Raw genomic sequence first — 21976 nt, forward strand, 5'->3', positions numbered from 1 at the left:
GGATTGTATATTTTAATTGCAACTTGCTTGGGACCCTAGTCCTGGACATTGCACCTTGAAGAGAGAGGGAGCCTTTTGCAGGTGCTCAACCTTTGCTTAACCTTTTTATAATATAAATCAACAGGGGTGAAATGGAGAAGGCAGCATGAGGTGAGCAGGGCTCTGGTTAACCTTGTCTTGCTGCTTATGCACCTGCAAGGCTGGGTTTGGTCTTTATTGGCTCATCTGGAAGAAGTTTCCTCAAGCAAGGAACCAGTGTGAGTGAATAAACCTGCCAGAATTAATTTCTTTGGGGGATTATTTTTTTTTTTAGGGAGATGGCCTGGGTGACACATAGGGTTCTGAGAGGTAAGAAACATCTCAGTGTAGAAGTGTTTGAACAATTCTCTCGGGCAATTCTTGGGAAAGGCCTTGGGCAGGGCTAGGAGTCGGATTTGATTATCCTTGCGGGTCTCTTCCAATTCAGCACATTCTGTGATTCTCTAAAACTAGCTGTGCTGGATTCAAAGCTGTGCTCTGGTGGTGGCTCGGAGTAAAATACACCTGAAACTCATCTTTCTATCGGCTCCATTACAGTTTGTGGCATTTTTGCTTACCTGGCCAGGGGTGAGCCTTCCTCTCAGGCTTGCTAGCCTCGTGAGATCGCGGCTTTCCCGGCTCTGGGCTGTGGTGTGCGTGTGTAGGTTTTGGCACTGTGACCGGGGGCTGCTGCGGGGAGATGTGGTGTTCCCCGTCCCCCCTGAGCGGGCTCGAGGGGCGCCTCGCAGGGGCAGCGCTGCCGCCCGCTCCCTCGTACGGGCATCACGGGCTGCGAGAGATGTCCCTCAGGGCGGACACTCGCGGAGCGGTACCCGGTGCTCCCCGGGATCCGGGAGGCGGGGGGGGGGGGGGGGGCGCCGTCCCTCGCACACGGCGGCGACGGCGGCGGGTCCGCCCCGTCGGGGGCGTCTCCGCGGCGGCGCGGGGCCACCTCCCCATCCCCGCCCCCTGCATCCCCAGTCGCGTCGGCGGCTGGACGGGAGCGGAGGGGAGCGCGTCCATCCGCGCTGCCAGCCCGCCCCGTCCCGTCCTGAGCCGGCCCGAGCGGGCAGCGCTGGGGGGGAGCCGCCGCCCCATGCGCTGAGCGGCGGCGGGATGGGGCCGCGGGGCACCGGCGGCTGGGCCGGCCGCGCCGGGGCGCCGGCTCCCGGTCGGACGTGCCTCCTGCCGCTGCTGCTGTGCGCCGCGCTCCGGAGCCTGCGGGCCAGCCCCGGCAGCGAGGGTGAGCGGACACGGGGCGGCCGGGCCGTCGGGGCAGCGCCCACCCGGGAGGGTGGCTGCCCGGCGGTGCGCGGCTTCAGACTCGGCGGATTCAATTTTGGGACATTTTGGGGGAAGTGGAGACGGGCTCTGCCCGCGGGAAGGCGGGTGCCGCGGCGGGGCTGCGGGCGGCGCTGCCGATGGGGCAGGGGGCTCCCGGCGAAGGGAGGCGGCGGTGGCCGCGGGCGGCAGCGCCGCACGGGGCGCGGGCAGGCTGGCACGGGTGGGTGTGCACAGATGCCTTGGCACGGGCGCCTTTGGCGGCGGGTGTTCCCTTTTTGCGGGGGGATGGATGTGTGCGGGGTGGGTGCCTTTGCGCGGGCGGGCGCGCACGGCGTGCCTGCTCGCGCTTTGTCCCGGGAGTCGCACAGGTGCATCGGAGCGGGAGGGTGCCGGGGCTGGCACGGGGCAGTTCGCACGGAGCAGGGAGTCAGGCGGGGCTGGCCGGCGCTCGGCGGGGCAGGGGAGACTCTCGGTGGGGAGCCCTGCAAGCGCTGGCCGCAGTGCGCTTACTTCGTGGCTTAAAATACACGTATGAAAAGGAGAGGAAGCCGCGGCGGTGGCGGTGTGTAACCCGCAGCAGAGCGCGGCCGCTGGGGACGGATTTTTTTATGCCTTTGATCTCTGCGAGGCCAGTGGCCGAAAACGCGTCCAGGCTTCTTGTCTAGCAGGATGCTTCCAGTCTTCGAAATTGGACTGGGATTTTTTCTCCGTGCCTGGTGTGGGCACTGCTTGGGGCTTTCTAATATTTTTGGATCCGCGGGCAGGCTATAATGTGAAAGCAATGGGTGGAGAAGTTCAGCATCTGCAGGAGATGCCAGCGGCTCGAAGCAGGCTGGCGTCGTGATGCACCGTAATTATTTGTGAAACTCCTTTAAAGGAGGAGGAGGTATGCAGGGCTCAGTAAAGGAAAACCGTACCAGAATTTCAAAGATGTGGCCTGAGGTAACCAACTAGCTGTAATTTATTTTCGAGAGCGAGAATAATGTGAATTGCAGTTTTCTTAAAAAAAAAAAAAAAAAGTGCAGGGAAGGGGGAAATACTGTTCCTCTGTGTACAAAGATATCAAATGTTCAGGAAGTACATTGGTTTGGGAGATGATTGAATTGGTTTGGCTTTGCCTTGGTGAGATAACAGTGGGCCCAATCCTTCTGCCCCCATGCAATTTCAGATGATTTCACCCATGGGAGCAATGCTGTTGAGATGGCATGGCTGATTTAGAAGGGCTTTCCCCGGTTACTCACCTTCGTTTTAGGAAGCATGCTGTCCTGTGTGAGCTAGTCTGCCATGATACCGTGCTGAGAGACCAGCAGATGCTCCAAGCCCCGTCTCAGTCATCCTTGCCAGTTCTCGGAAAAGCTGGATATTACTGACTGAGTGAACGGGACCATTTGCTGAGCACAGAGGTGTCTCTGCGTGAACAGGCAGCTGCAGAATAGGACTTCTACACAGTAGGAAACTACTGGAAAGGATTAATGAAGCTGCCTGGCAAATGGGTTTAGTGGCATCTTTACAGGGAGGTTGCAAGGGAATATTACAGTAATGACGAGCAGCGCGAGCGCTTGCTTCACGGTGTCTCTGCTGCTACTTTTCTGACTGCTGCTCTGTAATTTCCATCTCCTCAGTAAATGCAAAGCTAAAAGGCTGCTGCTAGGAGGGGTCTGACTGTGGACCTGAACTTTTTTTTCAGGAAGTGTTGTCCTTCGCTGCGAGGAGATTTATTTGTAAACAAGCGTTATTTGACAAGTGCTTCTCGCAGCATGTCTGCTTTGCCAATTGCTACGGAGCAGCTCCGTGCCTGGGAATGGCTCACCCTGCAGTACGTGGAGCCCAGTGCATGAGAAGCCTCGGGCGCCGAAGCCTTCCTGCCTGGCGGCGTGCGAGTTGTCACTTGTCGCCAGTTTGGGTTTGAGCTTGGCTGCTTCTGGGCTCTCATGAGGGGGCTTCTCCCCTGGGGTTGATTCTTCGGCTTTATCTTTGCTGAGATGGAGGTAGCCATCTTAGACCAGTGAATAATGTTTTCAAAAGTTGGTGGTATTGGGTTTTCTGGGTTTATTTTTGATTTATTATCACTCATCCTACTCAGCGTGGGTAAGCAGCTAGCCAATAACCTGTGCTGTGTAGGCATGGAGCACATAAGTAGTTGCATAGATGATGACAAATTCTTAAAATATTTTTTTCTTTACCCCTGCATAGTGGTTTTCGTTTCTCTAAACCTTACTGTAACCCACAATGACTTAGTGGGATAAAATACATGCAGTTAACAATTCACAGTATGTGATGCTCTATTTTACCCTCTAGTGGAGGGAACTTAGGGGAAAATGCTTTAAAAAAATCTAACTTATGATTCAGAGGGGGAAACAAAGTAAATTCATTGTTTTAGTTCTTTATCCTGGAAGTAGCTTTTTCCACGGGCAGCTGAGTGTGAGAAGCTCCTGCCATTTTTATGGAGAAGTATTGAGTGCCCAACCTATCACAAATCTAGTCACCTTCATAGATATCTTCAAAAATTAATTGAAGGATATACATTGGGAAAAATGAATTAATTATTCTCCAGCCTTTCCTGTAATAGTGAAATAAACCAGATTTTTATTTTAATCACCTTTCCTCAGTTTATGTATTAAAAGCAAAACATGTAGTGAAAGGTGAAGGCTCAATACAGTTTCATGCATTTTCAAGTGTTGTTTAGCCATTATTTTTAACTCTTTAACAAAGTTCATTGTTAAAACCAGATGCATGCTTTTTGCTTAGTGTAATGTTAAAAATTCAGAAATTAGTCCTGATAAAAATATTCCAAAGAGTACCCTGAAAGTATCACGCAGCTTTGTGAAGTGCTGGTATTCCAGAAGTGCATTATTGCTTTAAAATGCACTCCCTATGATCATACGGTCTGAGAGGCAGCCCTGCAAAATGTGACTGGGCTTCCTGCACTGCCTTTGGTTTAAAAATGCATGTGTTTTAAATCTTTCTGTTGTAAGTACTAGGGTTTGGGAAGTGGCTTGTATAAATTATTTATGTGAAACACAATGAATGACGGATTTGGTTGAAGACTCCCCCCCTTCACCCTAAACTGTATGATTTGTTACACATTGCCTCTGGATTTGAAGAGGTTTGTGGATCACGTTTGGTCGTGACTTAGATGACCTTAAAAAGTGTCATATGGGCAAATTATTAAAATAATGGAATGTGTTATATCTGATTGCTTGTAACAAAGTAATTCCACAAGATATTTGCATAATTGTAATTAAATACAAAGTATATTTCATTTTAGGGCTTTTCAGCAGAAGTGCTGATGAGGCAGTGCTTAGCAATGAAGTGTACTGTTAAGCAAATCAAAAGAAATGCAGTTTGAAATAATAACATTGGCTTAAATAGACAGAGGTGGGAAAGACAAAATGGATCTTTGGAGTGTGTTGTATTTGTTTTAAGACTAGAATGATATTATTTTTTAGGAACTTCTGCTTTGGTCCTTTCCCTCTTAATTGTTTCAGGGCTTTTTGAAGCTTGTTTTATCTCAATGTATCATTTGTTATTTGAATGAATGAATAAATGAGTACAATTAAAAGGGTGGGTCTGGTGCTGGCAAAAGGAAAGGAAGGTTGTAATTTGCAAATTATTCATGCCAGAGCCTGAAATGAGCCTACCTGTTCTCAGTGTGTTGATTTGTGTGTGGAAGTGTTGTCTTATAGTGGTATATAATTTCTGTGTCATAGCACACAGATAAATGCATATTTAGCTATAATATCACAATGTTTATCTTTAATTAGTTACTGAAGCCTTTTGCAGGAAGTTTTTTTTTTGTGTAGTAAATGCAGGTGGGAAAATAGTCTTAATTTTCATATCTATGTATATAAATTATCTAATGTATCAGATAAAAATACACACTATCAGAACATTCTGCTTATTAGGTTGTACTTTGTAGCTTGGCTTAGTATGTCATGCATTCACACAACTGTAGCATTTTGTGCAATTCTGTAGGTGTTGAGTGCTGCTGGCATGCATATGCCTTGTGTATGCGGAACAGGTAAGTCTGGACACATTTCAGTGTGCTCACAGTGCCTTAAGGAGGCTTTAAAGTTACCAGTTCTGTGTTTGGTGTATTGGAATGGTTCCCTGTGTGCTTTCCATGAGAGCAGAGCATAGCCTCAGTGCCATGTGTTTATTTTACTCACTGGAGTAGTCCCATTAACTTTTAAATTTACTGCAGTGGAATTACTGGTATGAGGAAGGACAGCTCATGTCTAATGGTCTTTTTGGGATCTGTCCGATGTGTGATTTATGGCTTTTCAGGGGGTTTAGAATGACTCAGTCATGGCTTTAAAATGGAACTACTATCCTTTTGACAGTAAAACAACATTTGAAACTCAGCACTTTTAAGTATATGACTAAAAGCTTTGCTGCCTAATGACACATTTTAAAAAGGGGAAATAAACAATAGCAAAGATTGACTCCAAGATAGTGCCTGTTTCCTTTTGAAGCTCATCTTAAAAATTGTGATGAATAGTAGAAAACAGTCAAACTGTCTCAAACAGTAACTGACTGCTTATAATGTGGTAAATGTTGATGCTCTAATTTGATGTATAAAGCAGCTATTTGCACATCAATATACAGAGAGGTTAACTGGCAGCTAGCATGGAAGGAAGGGAAGTTATTGGGCTTGTGTGACAAATTCTTCCCCCTCCACTGTTAACTCTCCCACCATTGCTTCACTTTTTAGCTCCAATATACAGTCTAGTTCCATGTCTGCTGTTCTCTTTCTGCTAAATAAGAAAATCTTGCCCATGGTGAAATGTTTATTTTTTGCACTAAAAAATACAAAGCTTTTTGGAGCAGGCTTGAAGGAGGCAGAGGTGGTGAGATAAGAGCAGGATTTCATAAAATATGGCAGAAGTTGAAAAGGTGGGACAGTTTATGACGTGGTACCCTGCACTCTGTTCTTGCTGGTTTTATGCTTTATTGTTCCAAGGATTTCCATGCTGCTTCTACAGGAATCCTGATGCTGAGCAAGCTCAGAGCCCTTGACCTGGGAAAGTCCAGCTGAATTAACACAGCTTAGTGATGTTGACTTCAGGGTCTGAACAGACTGGGTCTGCTAGATCTGGGTCTGTTAGATCCCCCAGTCTTTCTGACTTGGAGCTAAATTCCTGTAAGTGTGAAAGTATGCATATACTTGAGTAGAGATGAGCTTTAGGGGTTGCTCAGGGATGTCAGGGATATTAAGCCCTGCCCCAAAATAAAAAGAAAACAAACTTTTTTTGCAATTTAAAAAAAGATTCTTGCTTCCTCTTCAGGAATAAATTGAAGTCTGTATATGGAATAAGGGTGAAATGAGATGAAACCAAAACACACACAGATTGGTCACTTTGTAGAAGCACTGAATTTCTTAGTTAAGTGCTTGCTTTTATGGAGGAAAAAGTACTCGGCTCTTCAGTAGATACTCAACCTACTGCTGTCCATTAAAAAGGTTTAAAAAAGAACGTTGTTCTTATAGTAAAGCATGTAAACACATAATTGAAATCTGTCACAAATGCACAGTGACCAAAAGTGCTGCTGAGAGATGAGACCTCATTTCAACCCAGATGGACTTGAACTAGGTATTTTTCTTTACTCAGAGAATGTTGCAGAAATACTGTGTTAATTACTGCATTGGAATGAACAATTTTTTTTAACTTTCTCTTCACTAATTTGGGTTTCTTTGATCTCTGCTAGAAAAATTTATGTGTATTTAAAAAGCTTGTAGAGAATTCTTTTTTTCCTCTGAAAATATCTTTTATTCTTAAGATGTGCCTGTTTTTTGGCACAGGCAGAACGGAGAGCTGGATTGTCCTTTATGTTCACATTGTGCCTGCCCCTCGTTCTGCTCTGTGACTAGCTGGACATTGAGGTGACAGGTGAAAGCATTTGCTGCCCCACTTGCTTTCACAGCCAGCTGTATTGGCAAACCTGAGTGCTGGCCTTCAGTAGCTTAGTTCTCTCTAGGGATTTGTTACCCTTTGAGTTGTCTCTTTGACCTATTATATCTCTTACAGTCTCAGTTTTGGTATTTGCTGTCTCTTTGGTCAGTGCATTATCTGAACCTCTCCGAAGGTTTAATGCACTTATCCTCTTGGAGGTGGAAAGCAATTATCCCTGTCTCCTGCAAGGAAGCTGGTCCAGAGCAGACAATCAGGAGGAGATGCAAGCTCTGTGATTCACAGCACCTGGCTGCTCCTGGGTATGGTAGGTGATGGGTGGGTGGCTGTTTGCAGAGATGCAGAGCATATTGCCTGCTTTGGAAAAGGGTGCTGGGAGCTGCAAGCTGCCCTGGGCTGTGTGTATGAGCACAGCTTTCCTGCTTCTGCCTTGCAGAGAGGGCTGAAGATGCTTTGGGCCAGAATAATTGCCATGGGAACATTTCAGTGTGTGCTGTTTCACTGGGAGTAGTATTAGTGGGAAAACACACTCCTTATCTCTCCCTCTTCCTTGGCGTTTGAGTTTTGCAGCAGGTGTGTTAGGAGGTCTCTGACCAAGTAAAGCTGCTCAGGTGACCACTGGCTGGAAGGATGAGTGATGCCTCCTGGTGAAGGTGATGCTATGACAACAGATCTGGGAGTACCCCTGTGAGCTCATCTGGCATCCCTGAGGACAAAGGAGATTCCTGCCCCTTGTCTTCCCATTGGCAAGCTCCTGAGCATCGATTCAGCAAACTGTGCCTTGAGGATGTGCATGGACAACAAACACTACCCTCAGAAACTGAGAGCTCCTAGGTTTAGGTGGCTGTGTAGTAGGTCCTGAACCTGTAGGAGAGAGGCTAGAACCCTGGGTTTGCAGGCTTTTGTGTCATTTTGGTGCAGGGGGCAGTATTGAAGTGTTTTGCCAAGGTGTTAACTACAGGGTTCTCTAACCTGGATCACTTCATGTTAGAAAGAGATCAGAACAGCCAGTCTGAACTTTCTAATTCCCAGAGGGGATAGAGGAACACCTGAGAGAAAACTAAATATTCAGCATCAGTAATGAGCATTTCTTGATGCTTCTGAGTGGACTTGTATTACTTCTTAAACTATTTTTCATGTCCCAGAACAGTCAAACTACTTGGGGAAATTACCTGCATACTTGCTTTTGTAACATAATTTCTAAAAAAAAAACCAGTCATTTTGGTTAATCCATCATTGCTTTACTAATACTCAAAAGCAATTTCTTACTAAAATGTGTTGACCATGTGCTATTCCCACTAGCAACCTGCACCCTCTCCATCAACAGAAATAGAAGGGATAAACTGTCAACCCCCCTGCAGAGCCAATAGATAATTTTAAATATTTTTTTTCTCCCAAATGCTTGCTAAGCATTATGTCAGTTCCTTTTATTTTCTACTTGAATTAATTCAGTGGCAGCAGGGTAGTCATTATTTTTAACAGGAAGGCTTTATTGGTAGTGGACAGTGAAGTCTTTCAAGTCCTCCTTCACCACTCAGGTGGTGAAAACTGACAGCCTTGCCAGGTCTGCATGTACCTGTGCCAAATTTCTTCAGTTTAGTTATATGCATAACAAAAATTGATCTCAGTGTCTTTTAGGACACCTTTTAGGAACAGAGACCATAGAGACTGTATTGCTTTTACTTGTTAATTTAGGGAAGAAGATGAGATTTCATCTCAGCCCTGCTAGCAGGTGTTTTGATTGCACTGAGAAAGTGTTGGGATACTAGTATTGGGCTTGACTGTGTGTGTGCTTGATGAGGTGCTAGCTTTAAGCAGGGTCTTGAAGAAACTGCCTCCTTCGGTGGCTTGCAGATGCTTTGACAGTGGTTGGAGGCCCTGATCTGCAGAACAGCACTGGTATTTTGTTTCTCCATGCAGGCTGGTTGTCAAGTTGCAGGTGCTGGCTGCATGTTGCATTCAGTGGAAGCTTCTTTTTCTTTCTTAGTGGTAAAGTGATACTTGCCCAGATGAATACCCAAAAAACTGGTGCTGCAGCCAGCTCAGAAATCTGCTGTTGTGTTGGTACAGTGTTGTTTCCAGTGAATTTTATGAGTAAGAATGGAAGCATTTTCCTGGCTTTCTTCACAGTGAATAAACCTTTTTCAGTTAAATGGTGATTTTGGTGGGAATAGGAGCGTTTACCATTAAAGAAAAGCAAACCATTACTGGAGTTTTTAAGTTCCAGGCACTTTGGTGTCAGGCTAATCCAACCACTTTCTTCCTTTAAGTAGTGTATGGTGGGAAGAACAAATGACTGCCTCTTGTTTTGACTGGAAATTTTTGAAAGGAAAAAATTGGCAGTTTTCTGGTTGTTTTAGTGGATCTGGTTATCAGAGTGAGCTTTGGGTCTCTCTCCCTGGTTCTATGCACATGGGGAAAAATGCAGCCAACCTGAAGAACTTTGTCAAAGGGCAATATCATTCCCTTGTAAACAGTGTGTTCAAGCAAATTACAGATGTAATGCAGAAATTACTGGATTAAATTCTCTAGTTGATGTTATGATTGCAATTGTCCATCTGGCCTTAAAAACCTATGAATCTGTGATGCAAATTCAAGCATTTTGGCTCCTGCTATAAAAGGGAATCATGGTAGCTTGGATCAGAACGAAGCCAACATAATAAAATATAAATCTGCAGTTAATATTAGTTTGCAAGTTCATTAAGTAGTGTATACTTTCCTCCTCCAGTGGGCTATAAATAATAGGTTCTGCTAGAGCTTGCGCTCTGATGTAGCTTGTTTCCACTGATGGAAATATTTCAGAGGTTCTTGCCTCTGTGTGTTTTATCCCTACTCAATGTAGCTAATTAATTCAAGGCATCTACTCCCTGATGACCTTGATTTCTTTCGAGAGTTAGATTTTTCATTTGTTTTTGCTTTCTTGGGTAATTTTTGACTGTCACTTCTTGGAGTACAGTGGATATATACTTTTTAGAGAAACACTTGGCACAAAAGGGAAAACTGTTGGAAAATGAATGAACTGCAGCAATGAACTGCAATAAAATCAGTGCAGATTTATGAAGCAGAAAAACTTTGACTCATGATGATGATGATGAAGATTCCTCTGCTCTCCATGTGTCTTGGTAGTGCTGTGACCTCTGGAAGTACTGGAGGAAGGATGGGGGTGTATGCATTGTAAGGAGAAACCAGCTCTGTTAATGATGATGTTGGCAGCTGTGCCCCCTCCTTTGGGTAGAGAGGAGTAAAGGCGTGAAGCTTGGTGGAAAATCTGTGATGCTATTCAGGAGACCTGGTGAAGTGCAAAGCGCTGCTGTCACATCTTGTCCTGCACCTTGACCCCCATCCAGGAGAGCATTTCACCTCGTGCTTAATTGTCATTGAGTGTTCCTGTAAGAGGTTTCTGTAAATGTTTCCCACGAGCTGTGAGTGTTGGGTCAGAGCTGGGGCTGCTTTGACCACCCACAAAAAGGTTGGAGCTACATCGTGTCCTGCAGCATGTGTGCAAAGGGGACCAGGAGCCTGGAGGAGGATGTAGGAACATGACCTTCTTTCACAACAGACTTCAGCTTCAGGCTTACCAAAAATAATGTTCAGATTCCTGTTCGATTTGTAACAATTTTACTAAAGACTAGTTGTTAAAATATTTTTATTTAAATGTTAACTTTTATTTAAGTTTAGTTAGTGTTAGTTGTTTAGAAAGGTACTTCTTTGGAAATCATGTAATGTCTTGAAATATTTTTGCAGGCTTTAAGGAAGGTTTCTTTACTCCTGTTTGTTTTGTGATAGAAGGTGGTTTTTAGGGTTAAAGAAGATTTTCTTTCCCTCCTGTTTTAGGTATATTTCAGTGAGATAAAATAAAAAGAGATTCTTTTGGCTTTACATATGGATTTATCATGATATAAATTCCATCAGCTTTTGCTATCCTGACCATTTTGCCTATTCTAGAGCTCTTAGTTAGGGTATACTTTGGTAGAGGATGCCCTGTGGGAAACCTTAGCTTACAAATGGTGCTACTGAAGAGCAGGATTATTCTAGTGTATGATGTATTGGGAATTAGCTCAAAGACCATGGCAACTCTGAAGAGTTCAGTTTTTGTATGCCTACAGAGACTTTGCCCTGGTGTATGCAGTGAAGGATTTCCTGGAAGATCTATAGATACTGAAATGGCAGGAGGATGTGTAGCTGGTAGGATCAGAAATACTCAGTGTTCTAGACTGTTGGTGAGGCATTTTTGATTTTTAGCTTGGCAATTTTTTCCCACTTGAAATTGGAGTGAAGAAAAAAAGATGCTCCAGATGATCCTGCTCCAGCCCAGAGCCAGAGGAGCCATCTCGCTTCAGTGGTGTAATCAAAACAATCCATGAATTGGTGGCTTCTACTTCAGGCATTGTACCATCACGACAGGCCTGTCCTGCTTTCTCATGGGCAAGCTACTGCTGCCACATGTTTTTAGGTGGCTGTCCAGGTGGGGAGCTCTGCTGTGCTGGGGAGTGTGGTTTAGGTCAGTGTTCAATTACATGTGCTTTCTCCCAGCCATGGTCCCTGTGTAGCCATGGTTAAGCTGCTAAATGCCAGTTGTATGACCATGACAAGGACATTTGAGTAAAAAGCTATATCCAGGCTCCCTGACAGAGATTCCCAAGTGAAAAACCACTATTAATTCACCAGCTAGAGTTCAGGGCAAAGGTTTAGATCACGTTTGTTTTTACTCTAACTCGATTGTTCACCTGTAGTAACCAGCCTGTCTGAGAACAAGAGCGTATGTAAACTCTCCAGGCTATTATTCTGTGTTAAAAAAAAAAGGGGGGGCTGTGGTATGACTTTAGACTTAATCATCATTTATCCTACCCTGAAGGCATGGAAGTTAATGATGATATAGATCTGTGTGGTTTTGTGTTCCCCTTGACTGAGCATTAGAAATAATTAGGGCTTGTGGGATGGATGCTCTGATGGTGGAGATGAGCAAAAAAATAATATATATTATCTTCCAAGTTTGCTGGCAAAGATACAGGTGCTAAATGTGTGCTTACAGGGTCTGAGGTTTCTTGCTTTTTTGTTGAGGTAGAGCTAGCTGGTGCTGACAAGAAATGAAGTGGGAATAAATGAGTTGTGTTATTTTGGAGCCTTTTAAGATTATGAGCCAAGCAGAATTGCTAGTAATTTCTGAAGAGACTTTTTTTCAACGTGGTTAGCTCTGCAGTATCCAAAATGCTCCTGAGTATAGCTCTGGGTTATGCCTGTGGAGTAGGCAGTGCTGGGGCAAGTCCAGGAGTCACCAGCTACACAGGAGCTGCTGGCGCTAGACCTTTTGACACGTAGCTGGTGGTGTTCCTGAGTATTTGGATTACTTGGTTATTAAACAGCCACAGCCCAATACATGCTGACAGTAATCATGGGTTGAATAGAGAAGAACTGGTTCTGTTCCTGTGTTCCTCTGTTCCAGGTGTCTGTTTTACCCACTGCTTGCTCACTGATTCTTCCCCAGCCTGGCCAAGTAGCATTTCTTTTTGATAAAAATAATTTCAGCAAAAATAATGTTCCTGCCAGGCTGGAAGCTGGTGGGAAGAGAGGTGATGCTGAGCCTGTCTGGGTTCATGTCGTGGGACCAGTGTGTGTTCCAGTGACCTCTGTGGCGGTGCAGGACAGGAAGGCTGCCTCAGAGAGCATCCCCAAAGTATGTGTAGCACCACTGCCATGGGGAACTTCTGCACCTGAGCTGTTGGAGGAGACACCCGTCCCTTGGAGTGGGGGATGCTGGGGCCCTGTTTTGAGGCTGCATTAGAGTGGGGTAGTGACCTGCAAATGATGCAAGTGAAGGACAGACATACTGGAAGTGACTGAGGGGAGGGTGCTGATGGGGAAGATGCAGACACCTTGTATCTCAATGGAGCAAGTGATAATTTGTGTTTATATACTAGAATTTTAGGGCTTCTCAAAGCAAAATATCTCTGTTCTTGGAGATGGTTTAGGTTACTGGCTAAATATATTCACCAGAGCAGATCGATGCAGTGCAGTGCTTCAGTTGCTACATTGTGGAATCAACCCTGAGCAGGTGCTTTATGGGGCACTCGGTGTCTGCTGTGCCTTACAGCCCCTCAGAGCTGTCAGAGCTGTGCTGGGAGCCCCTCTGGTCTCCCCAGCAGCCCAGACCCGGGGACAGCTTCAAGTCACTTGTCAATTTTGCCTTCCTGGCACGTGAGTTTTGAGTTACTGCATAATGCCTGTCAAAAGGTGTGTTCTATCCTATTTATTTTGCTCTATGCAGAATGCAAGAAGATACAAGAAGAATTGAGTATTTTCTAGCTGGGGATTTAGTATTCATCTCTGCTACTGACTTGACTTAGAGTTGAATGGGCTGTATTATCTTTTCATATGCAGAAAATTATTTTGAATTGGAAGTTAATAACAGCAATTTAAAAATTGTAATTGATAGAAAGATAATACAATATTTAGTTGTATCATGTTCTTTTTATGATCTGATGTTCGAATAAAGCACTTTTGCTGCTTTTTCCTTAATTAGCATGTCATGAAGAAGCTTGTGACATCAAACACAGCATCTAATTACATTCATTAGTAGCATCTCCAGGACAACTTTTAATTAAGTTGTACAATGTAGATCAATACTTGTTTTGCATCCATTGCAACTTAACGACAGGAATATACTGTTCTGCACAGTTTAATTACAGTGATTGTAATAGAAGGAATTTGAGTAAATCTGCCATTTTAGTAACTTCACTGCTGTCTCTTGCTTTTTAAAATAGTATACAGTTATAATGCGGGACATGTTATTTATGTGTGTCTTATTTTGAAGAATATTTTGGAGTCATTCTTTTTATCCCAAGAAAATACAGTGTAGTTCAGGAGCACTTGGATGGTAGTGCTTGGCTTCAGCTGAAACAGGAGAAATTAATGACCATTTTACCTGGACTTCATAAGGGGAAAGACTGGGCATAACTGGGTGATCTAGTGGTAGGTGATAGCAGTACTTTTATTTTGCATGGACTCTGGAGTGGAAAGCCACCTGATTGTATGTTTACTTACAGTGAATATAGTCCAGTGTAGTCTCTGAGTATTGCTTCCACCACATGTCCTGCAGTTTGGTAGCATTGACAGCTTCCAACTGTTTCTGCTTTTGGCAGGAGAAAGCAATCCAGAAATGAAAACCCTGAGCCACCAAATGTGTTTTTTGTTCAACATAGCAAAAATATACTTGACCAGGCAAAACATGTCTGCCTTGTGATAGTGTCCTGCATTAATACTTGCATGCATTGTGAAAATATCTGGATACACAAATCACTTTTAAGATAAGTGTTTGCCCAATCTGAGAACTGGTTGTATTTTTTGTGTTTTGACCTGGTTTTGTGTACAAGGGACTACAGCAGGCAGCCTTCAGTGCAGTACAGTGATAAAGACCAAACTGATTTAGAGAACTTTGTTTTTTTTCCAGACTAAATCAGTGGCTTAGCCTTCATTTGTTTTTAAATATTCCTTAATATTTTAAAGGAGCAAGCTTTGCAGTGTAGTACTTCTGGATTTTCTTACTATGCGTCCGTAAATGGTGTAACCCTGGGGGTTAGTTATGATACATGCCTTCTTCAAATTTCTGCATACAACCTGTTTGGTGTTTTTTTTTTTTTTTTTTTTCTGTTGCAATCTTTAAGTACCTACATCGTTGCAATTCTAAAGGAAAGAGCACAAAACCTCAGCACCCATTTCAGGCTTGTTCTTGGTCTAGATAATCATGTGCTAGATAGTCTTGCAAGTCCAATTACCAAAACTTCAGTGAGATTTTTAACGAGCACACAGGGTGGAGGTCAGGAATTGAAGACCCAGGGGAGTCACTTCCTTTTCAGGAAGGACATGAGTACAAAAAGTGAAGTCTTATGCAGACAAATATACTGAGAGGAGTGATGTAATCTGATGAAGTGTGCTATTAAGATAGACAAATTTGCTCCTTAATTGAGAATTTGGATGACAATTGATGATTCAGAAAAAATCTTCTGCCTAGGAGATTTAGAGCCCTGGGTGCGGAGGTAAAAGCTCAGCACCAGAAGCTGCTACTGTTTTTCTTAGTTGAGTTAAGTTTGTGTGGATTTAGTAATTTTTCAGTTTTTACGCAGTGTTTCAGGTAATAAGAGAGAAAAAAAATGTTACAAACTTGGGAATAGGGTGGGGTTTTTTTTATGTTTAATGTAAATTGTTGGTTGCTTGTGTGACTTAAAACTATTCATGAATTTTTGTGTGTAGAAGAAAAAAAGATCCCTTGCACAGCTTATAGTGAAGATGTCAAAGACTTGGAGAAAAATGCGGAAGAGGAAGGAAATTATAGATTGCTGATGTGATTAATACTTGCACATATAACACTTCAAAAATTAAATTCTTGTTTCATTTCTGTCCTAAGGGCCTGATTATGCCAAAAAATGCATGCCACCTTAGAAGAAATGTGTGTATAAGCATGCATAGATATTTGTGAGTGTATATTTTTACCCATATACTGTATGTCTTACGTATACACGTAAGCACACAGTGTGCATGATGTATTTATTCCCCCCAGAAGATCAAGGTCCTAAGAATGTGAAGGATCTGGATTTTGCAGAAGTTCAGTGCATTTGCAACTTGGTTTCTGTGGCAGATCTTAAAGGAATAAGCTAATGGATAGATAGAATTGTTTTCATTGTATGAGCTCACTGTTAGAGGGGTTACTGCATTGTTACTTTGCTTTACAGAAATCCAACTTCCTTGGTTAATTATAAACAATCTGTTTACCAGAGCCATCCATACCTGCAAATATCTGCTGAAGTTTGTAATCCATCCATCTTCTTTAACAGTTTTTTTCTTTTATTTTCAGTGAATTTGCTGGACTCACGTACAGTAATGGGGGATCTAGGATGGATAGCCTACCCAAAAAATGGGGTAAGTCTCTGCTGTTGTTTGCTTTCTCTCTCACAGATTATACTAATCGTTTCCATTTGGAAAGTAGACTACTGGGTTTAAAAACCCTCTAGAGTGATTTGTCGGCAATGAAGATAAAAAAATAAAACAACAAGCTGTGACTGAAGAAATGGAGCTGTGTGGCTAGGGGATTGATTTATTTATGCAGCAGAACCAGCCACAAGTATTAAAAAAATAATCATGAGTCAGCCTCCTCACTCCTCCCCCCTCACCAAGAAAATCCATGAGGTTATTTAAATTTCTCTTAAATTATAAATTCTTGGGGTTTTTTTTTGAGCCTTTGCGGTAAACGTGGAAAACGATTTTTTGGAAGTTAACTTCTGAAAAGCAAGATCTGGAAAATGACTGTTAGCTTTAAATGAACAAGGCTATTCACAAATACATCTCAGATTCATGGTAAAGTTCTGGGACCTGATAACACCGAAACAAGAGCTGCATTCTAAGCACCTTGAAGAGCCTCTGTCCCTTACCATTACCTATATTAAGAACTGTTCAGCCTCAAGAAGAGGCAACTGAAACAACAATGTCTGTGAGTGAAGGGAGGGTGCCAAGAGGATGGAGCCAGGCTCCGCTCAGTGGTGCCAAGCAATAGAACAAGAGACAAAGGGCAGAAACTAATGCACAGGAAGCTTCACGTGAACATGAGGAAGAACTTGGTTATTGTGTGGGTGATCATGGGTTATTGTGTGGGTAACAGGTTGCCCAGAGAGGAGGTGGAGTCTCCCTCACTGAAGATACTCAAGAACCCTCTGAACACAATCCTGTGCCATGTGCTTTGGGGTGGCTCTGCTTGAGCAGGGAGGTGGGACAAGATGTGGTCCTTTCCAACCTGACCCATTCTTGTGATTCTGTAGCTGAAAGAACCTGGCCTCCTAATTTTATACTTGAAGTGAATGGTGGAGTTTAGATGCATTAGTACCCCTGAGTGTATATGCTTGACCTGACTGCATCACACGAGCAGTCTTGGCTGTGACTTTTGGTCTTTGGTTTGGGGCATCCGCAATGCTGTGCTGTGACAGAGATTTGGTGCAGTCTTGAAAGGTTGATTTCTGCACCATGCTGGGTATTCCTGTCACTTCCTGAAAGCCATGAGCGCTGTGTGAGGTGAGAAAGCATCCTAAGTTAGAAATGCTGCATGACTGAGCCCTCCAACAGAACAAGTCTCAGGAATGTGTTATTCCAGAGTTTTAGTCACCAGATGAAACAGACTGCATAATTGTCTTGGACTCCAGTTGGATTGTTATATAGACGGTATTTATATAAAATTCAGCCAACCTTTTAAAAAATATATATTAGACAGTAAATGAAAGTCTGGCTTCCGTATATTCTGTGTGGATGAAAGGTTGTGGAAATCGCAGCCTCACTTGGACAAGCTGTGTGTTTGCAGGCGCTGATTACAGCAGGGATGTGAAAGCTACAGAGGGATCTGATTTTATTTTCAATTCATTTCAAGATCTAATCCTGTTAGGGTTAGTCTATAACCTTTTTTTTTTTTAATCTATTGATTTAAAGCTGAGAATAAAACTTACTCTGCTTGCTTGTGTGGGCATCAGAATGGCCGGTGCCAGATATGCTGGCAGAGCAATATTTTGGTGCCATGGTGCACCATAAAGATCCCAATATCCAGTTCTTAAAGGATGGTTTTATTTGTTTTTTAACTTTCTGAACATCTTCTGATGTTTTTGCTATGATATAAAGCCCAATTCTGGTATATCCCAATGTCCCTAAAAGAATATCAGTAAAAAACAGGACTGAAAAGTTCAGAATACTTCTGAGTCTGTATGTATAGATGAGTGAATCAAAAGCTAGCTATCCTATACATAAGCCACAGTTGTATCTTTTCATTATTTAGGGAAACATTTCTATATTTACAAGCTCAGTTTCCAAAGAGCACATCGAAGTACACATGGGAATGCTAAATTAAAGATTACTGATTCAATAGGGAGATTTTTTTTTTACCTTAATTAACTTCTGCTTTGTGTTTAAAAGTGCATTAGGCAGTTGGTTTTCAAATTTCCAGGAATCTCATCTTAATCTTCTTTGTTTTCATGGGACATTATAAAAATCCAGGTTCGTCCAACTGTCTTTTTTTTTTTTTTGACTAATATATTTGCAGTATTTTATGAACACTAAAAAAGGTCTTCCCAGAGTTACTTCTCTAACTGCTATATATGCTCTGCAATCAGCTGCGCTGCAGTTACACACTCTTTGCTTAATTGTTTTTACAGGATCTACCTAATATAAGTATTTAACGTTAGTCTTGCATCAGGATTTGAATTTGGAAAAGGAGGGAGCTTTAATTAGCATCCAATATAGGGATTCTCCTGTGTTTTGGGGCTCTCTCATATGAATTTGTTATCTCAGGATGTTCTCCCTGGGAAAATTTTCAAGGTCCCTGTATCTGTCTGCACAGTCCCCCATGAAGGAAAGTAGCAAGAATGTGAGGATGTGTCACACTTCACAATGCCAGAGTGTGTAGATACAAACCATGTTCTGGAGTAAGCTTTTTGATGCATGGTGTTTTACTGTTGCTGTGAACAATATCCTGTGGAGTGCAGTCACTTCTCAATGGTGGTGCAGTTCCAGCTGAAGATACATTGGTTCTCTTCCAGTGTTACTGGAATTATAATAAACTTGATGTTTATTATAATCTTAATGGAACTTAAATACTTTTCTTAGAATCATAAGTGCTAGAAGTAGGAGACTGTAGTGAGGCACAGTTAAAGAAAGCAAGTGTTTAGTCTTTGGCATTGTATGGGAGTGCTTGGGAGAAATTATCTTCATATCACAAAGGCTCAAGCTGGTAGGTTTTGAAAACAGATTTCCACATGTAAAACAAACAAAATCCCACAAAAAGCCCCTATCAAGAAATTGGGATAAGAGGACCAGGCAAGCCAAATGAACTTGCTTTTGGCAGATCCTTTATAGATATCATAGTCTAAACTTCTGTTACAGCTGTGTGCCATGTTAATTTTCGTATATTGAATATTTAAAACATCTCATGCTCCAGAAAGGTCCAGTTGCCCTTGTTTAGTCTCTTGTTCACCTCATTTTTGCTGAACACAATGGGAAAAGGTGATCTAACATGGGAAATGAAAGCAGCATTGTATGGGAAGGAGGCTTGGAAGTCTGCTTTCCAGACTCTCCAGCCTGGAAACAGATCAGGAATAAAGGTAGGCCTGTTTTGTGCTCGTCATCTCAAATGAAGAAGTGCTGTAGCAGCTTAAGTCCCCACAAGATCAGACCTTGATCCACTGCTAAGCAGTGTATGCTGGCTCATCTTGTGAGAAGTGCGTTTTATGGGAAGGGAGACGAGCACTTCAGTCAGGGCTGTCCTCTGAAGCGCTGTGTATGGCGAGGCACTTATTTGGTACTGGTTTGGGTGGTGGCCATTATCCTTGCAGCCTGGTTGGCCTTCATATTCCCCATGCACGTAGAAGGTGGAAAAATCCCCCTCTTCCTTCATATGGAGTACTGAGGGATGCATGGGAATGCGATGACTGAAATATGCTATGGCCAAGTTGGGCTTTGAAAGAATGCCTCCTGGTGTGAAGAACCAGCTATTGACCAGGAGAAAGGGCTTTCTTATTTCTGCTTCTTTTCCCTGAAGGCTAAGTAAATTGCAGTAGTGTGGCTTCCTGGCTGCCCTGTGTGGGTTCAGCAGCTTGCAGCAGTTGTGCAGTCAGCTCTTAAACCTGCATTTTATCTGTTAAAGCATGAGCAAAGTTCCTGTGAGGTCCTCATGGCCATGGAGCTCAGAAAAAGCTCCCTGACAAAAGAGCATGGTCAGCATGGAAAATGCTGTCCTTTCTGTACTCAAGTTAGGAATTGATCCTGTTATTACATGCCAAAGGGAAAATTTTGAATTTTTTTTTTTTTTTTGCAGCTCCTGTAAGTTTGTTTTAACTTGAAGGAGGTTATTGTAATAAACCAGAGGCTGTATCAGGAAAGTCTGGTCCCTCTTGTGCAGTAGGAAGCCCTCCAAGCACATGAACAAAACCAGTCAGGTTTTCTATTAAAGGCTTCTATAGCAGGTCTGCAAAACCTTTTGCCTCTGGGCCGATTGCTGGGGCAGTGCTCAGGATTGCCCAAAGTGGGCACATCAGAGGTTTGTGTGTGCATTGTACATGGCTTAGACACTGGACAGCTCTGACCTGCAGGAAGTGCCTGTACTTCTCTGTGCTAAACATATGTTTTTTTATCATACGGAATCTCGCAGTGGTAGGAACAAGAGTAAGTGCTGTGACAGAAATAGTCAGGTGAAGTCAGGCAGTGTTTGTAGGCTGCATTGCATCCTCTTCCTCCCTTGATTTGGCAGGAGGCTGTGTCATGCATTTCAGCTTGCTGCAAAGCCATAGCAGGAGCTACTGAGCACCCTGCAAACCCATGCTGTGCAGTTTTACTTGGTCTGGCCAAGTGAAAACAAAGTTGCTGATTAAAATAAAATCTTTTTTTAGCTAGTTTGATTTATTCAGCAATTATGTCTAATTTTTGTTCCGGTGGCTCTTATAGGGCTGATTTACTTGTTTGACCCTCCCTCCTTTCACTGTTACTTTAAAACCTCTTTATTTACAGATTAGAAGTATTCTTTTTTCTGTCCAAATCAGAGTGCTGCACACCTGCTTTGCTTTTGCATAAAGGGTTCTCTTCCATCTCCTCCACCTCACATTGATTTCCCTGAACTTCCCGTAGCACAGAACAGAAAAGTCTCTGTGGTCCTTGGGGTATTGGTTCTGTGCTGTGGCTCACTGCACAGCTCCATGTGATGGCTTTTTTCTTCTTTAGGCTCAAACTGGAAAATAAACATGTAGTGAAGAACCTGCTCCTGAGGAGATGTTAATTTTCTGCAATGAATAAGGAGTTGTGAGGGAGCTAGATGATTTCTTGCATGTGGACAGCAAGAAGGAAACAATTGCCCCTCCTTGGGGGAGTTAGTAAGGCCAAATACTGAAAGTTGGGTAAATTGAGCTAGACTGATTCTACAAGTTGTTTCTAATTTATGTAGAATATTGGTGGTGTTGATTTTTTGTTTCGTTGGTTTGGGGTGGGTTTTTTTTTTATTTGTTTTTTTTGTTTGTTTGTTGGTTTGGTTATTTTTTTTTTCCAACCAGCATTTCTGGCTTATTTTTTGAGGACACGTATGCTAGGGCACCTCTTTAAAGTTAAAAATAACAGCAGTTTTAAATTACTCAGCATAATTTGGGAATAGATTCTGTTGCTCTCTATCAGTCCTAGTTCAGATAGAGATTTAACACAGGAATCCTGGATTGGAGGCTTTGCTTGCCCTCAGGGATAGAAATAAAATAAAGGGGGAGGGATGGGGGGTAGTGAAAGGAGAAGGAGGATTCTTGGCACCATTGAGCTGTGTCATGTAGTTATGATTGTAATTGGCATTTTCAGGGCAGTACTTTTGGCAGCCTGTGGGGTTTTTTTCCTGCAAATGCTGCTGCTCCTCTGTGACCAGTGTAGAAAAGGAATTCAGAGGGATCTGCTCTGTGGTTTAACCCCAGCCAGCAGCTAAGCCCCACACAGCTGCTTTGCTCCTGCCCCTCTCCCCAGTGGGATGGGGGAGAGAATCAGAAGGGTAAAAGTGGGAAAACTTATGGGCTGAGATAAAGGCAGTTTAATCAGTAAAGCAAAAGCCACGTGCACAAGCAAAGCAAAACAAGGAATTCCTTCTCCACTTCCCAAGGGCCAGCAGGTGTTCAGTCATCTCCAGGAAAGCAGGGCTCCATCACACAAACTGTGACTTGGGAACTCAAACGTCATCACTCCGAATGTCCCTCCCTTCCTTCTTCTCCCCAGCTCTATAT

General features: G+C 43.2%; 1 protein-coding gene across 11 annotated transcripts in view; it reads left to right on the forward strand.

The window, feature by feature from the left end:
- Positions 1-1186: 1186 nt before the first annotated feature.
- EPHA5 (EPH receptor A5) overlaps positions 1187-21976 on the forward strand; it is a 194854-nt gene continuing 174064 nt past the window's right edge. For 10 of the 11 annotated variants that reach the window (XM_053940226.1, XM_053940229.1, XM_053940232.1 and 7 more), the window contains exons 1-2: positions 1187-1261; positions 16060-16124. In XM_053940226.1, the coding sequence (XP_053796201.1) occupies positions 16086-16124 (39 nt within the window). In that variant the 5' untranslated portion in view covers positions 1187-1261; positions 16060-16085. The remainder of the gene's footprint in view (positions 1262-16059; positions 16125-21976) is intronic. The other variant, XM_053940231.1, reaches the window with a different exon arrangement.

Source organism: Vidua chalybeata, chromosome 4 (assembly GCF_026979565.1).
Source record: "Vidua chalybeata isolate OUT-0048 chromosome 4, bVidCha1 merged haplotype, whole genome shotgun sequence".
In the NCBI taxonomy this organism is placed as follows: Eukaryota; Metazoa; Chordata; class Aves; order Passeriformes; family Viduidae; genus Vidua; species Vidua chalybeata.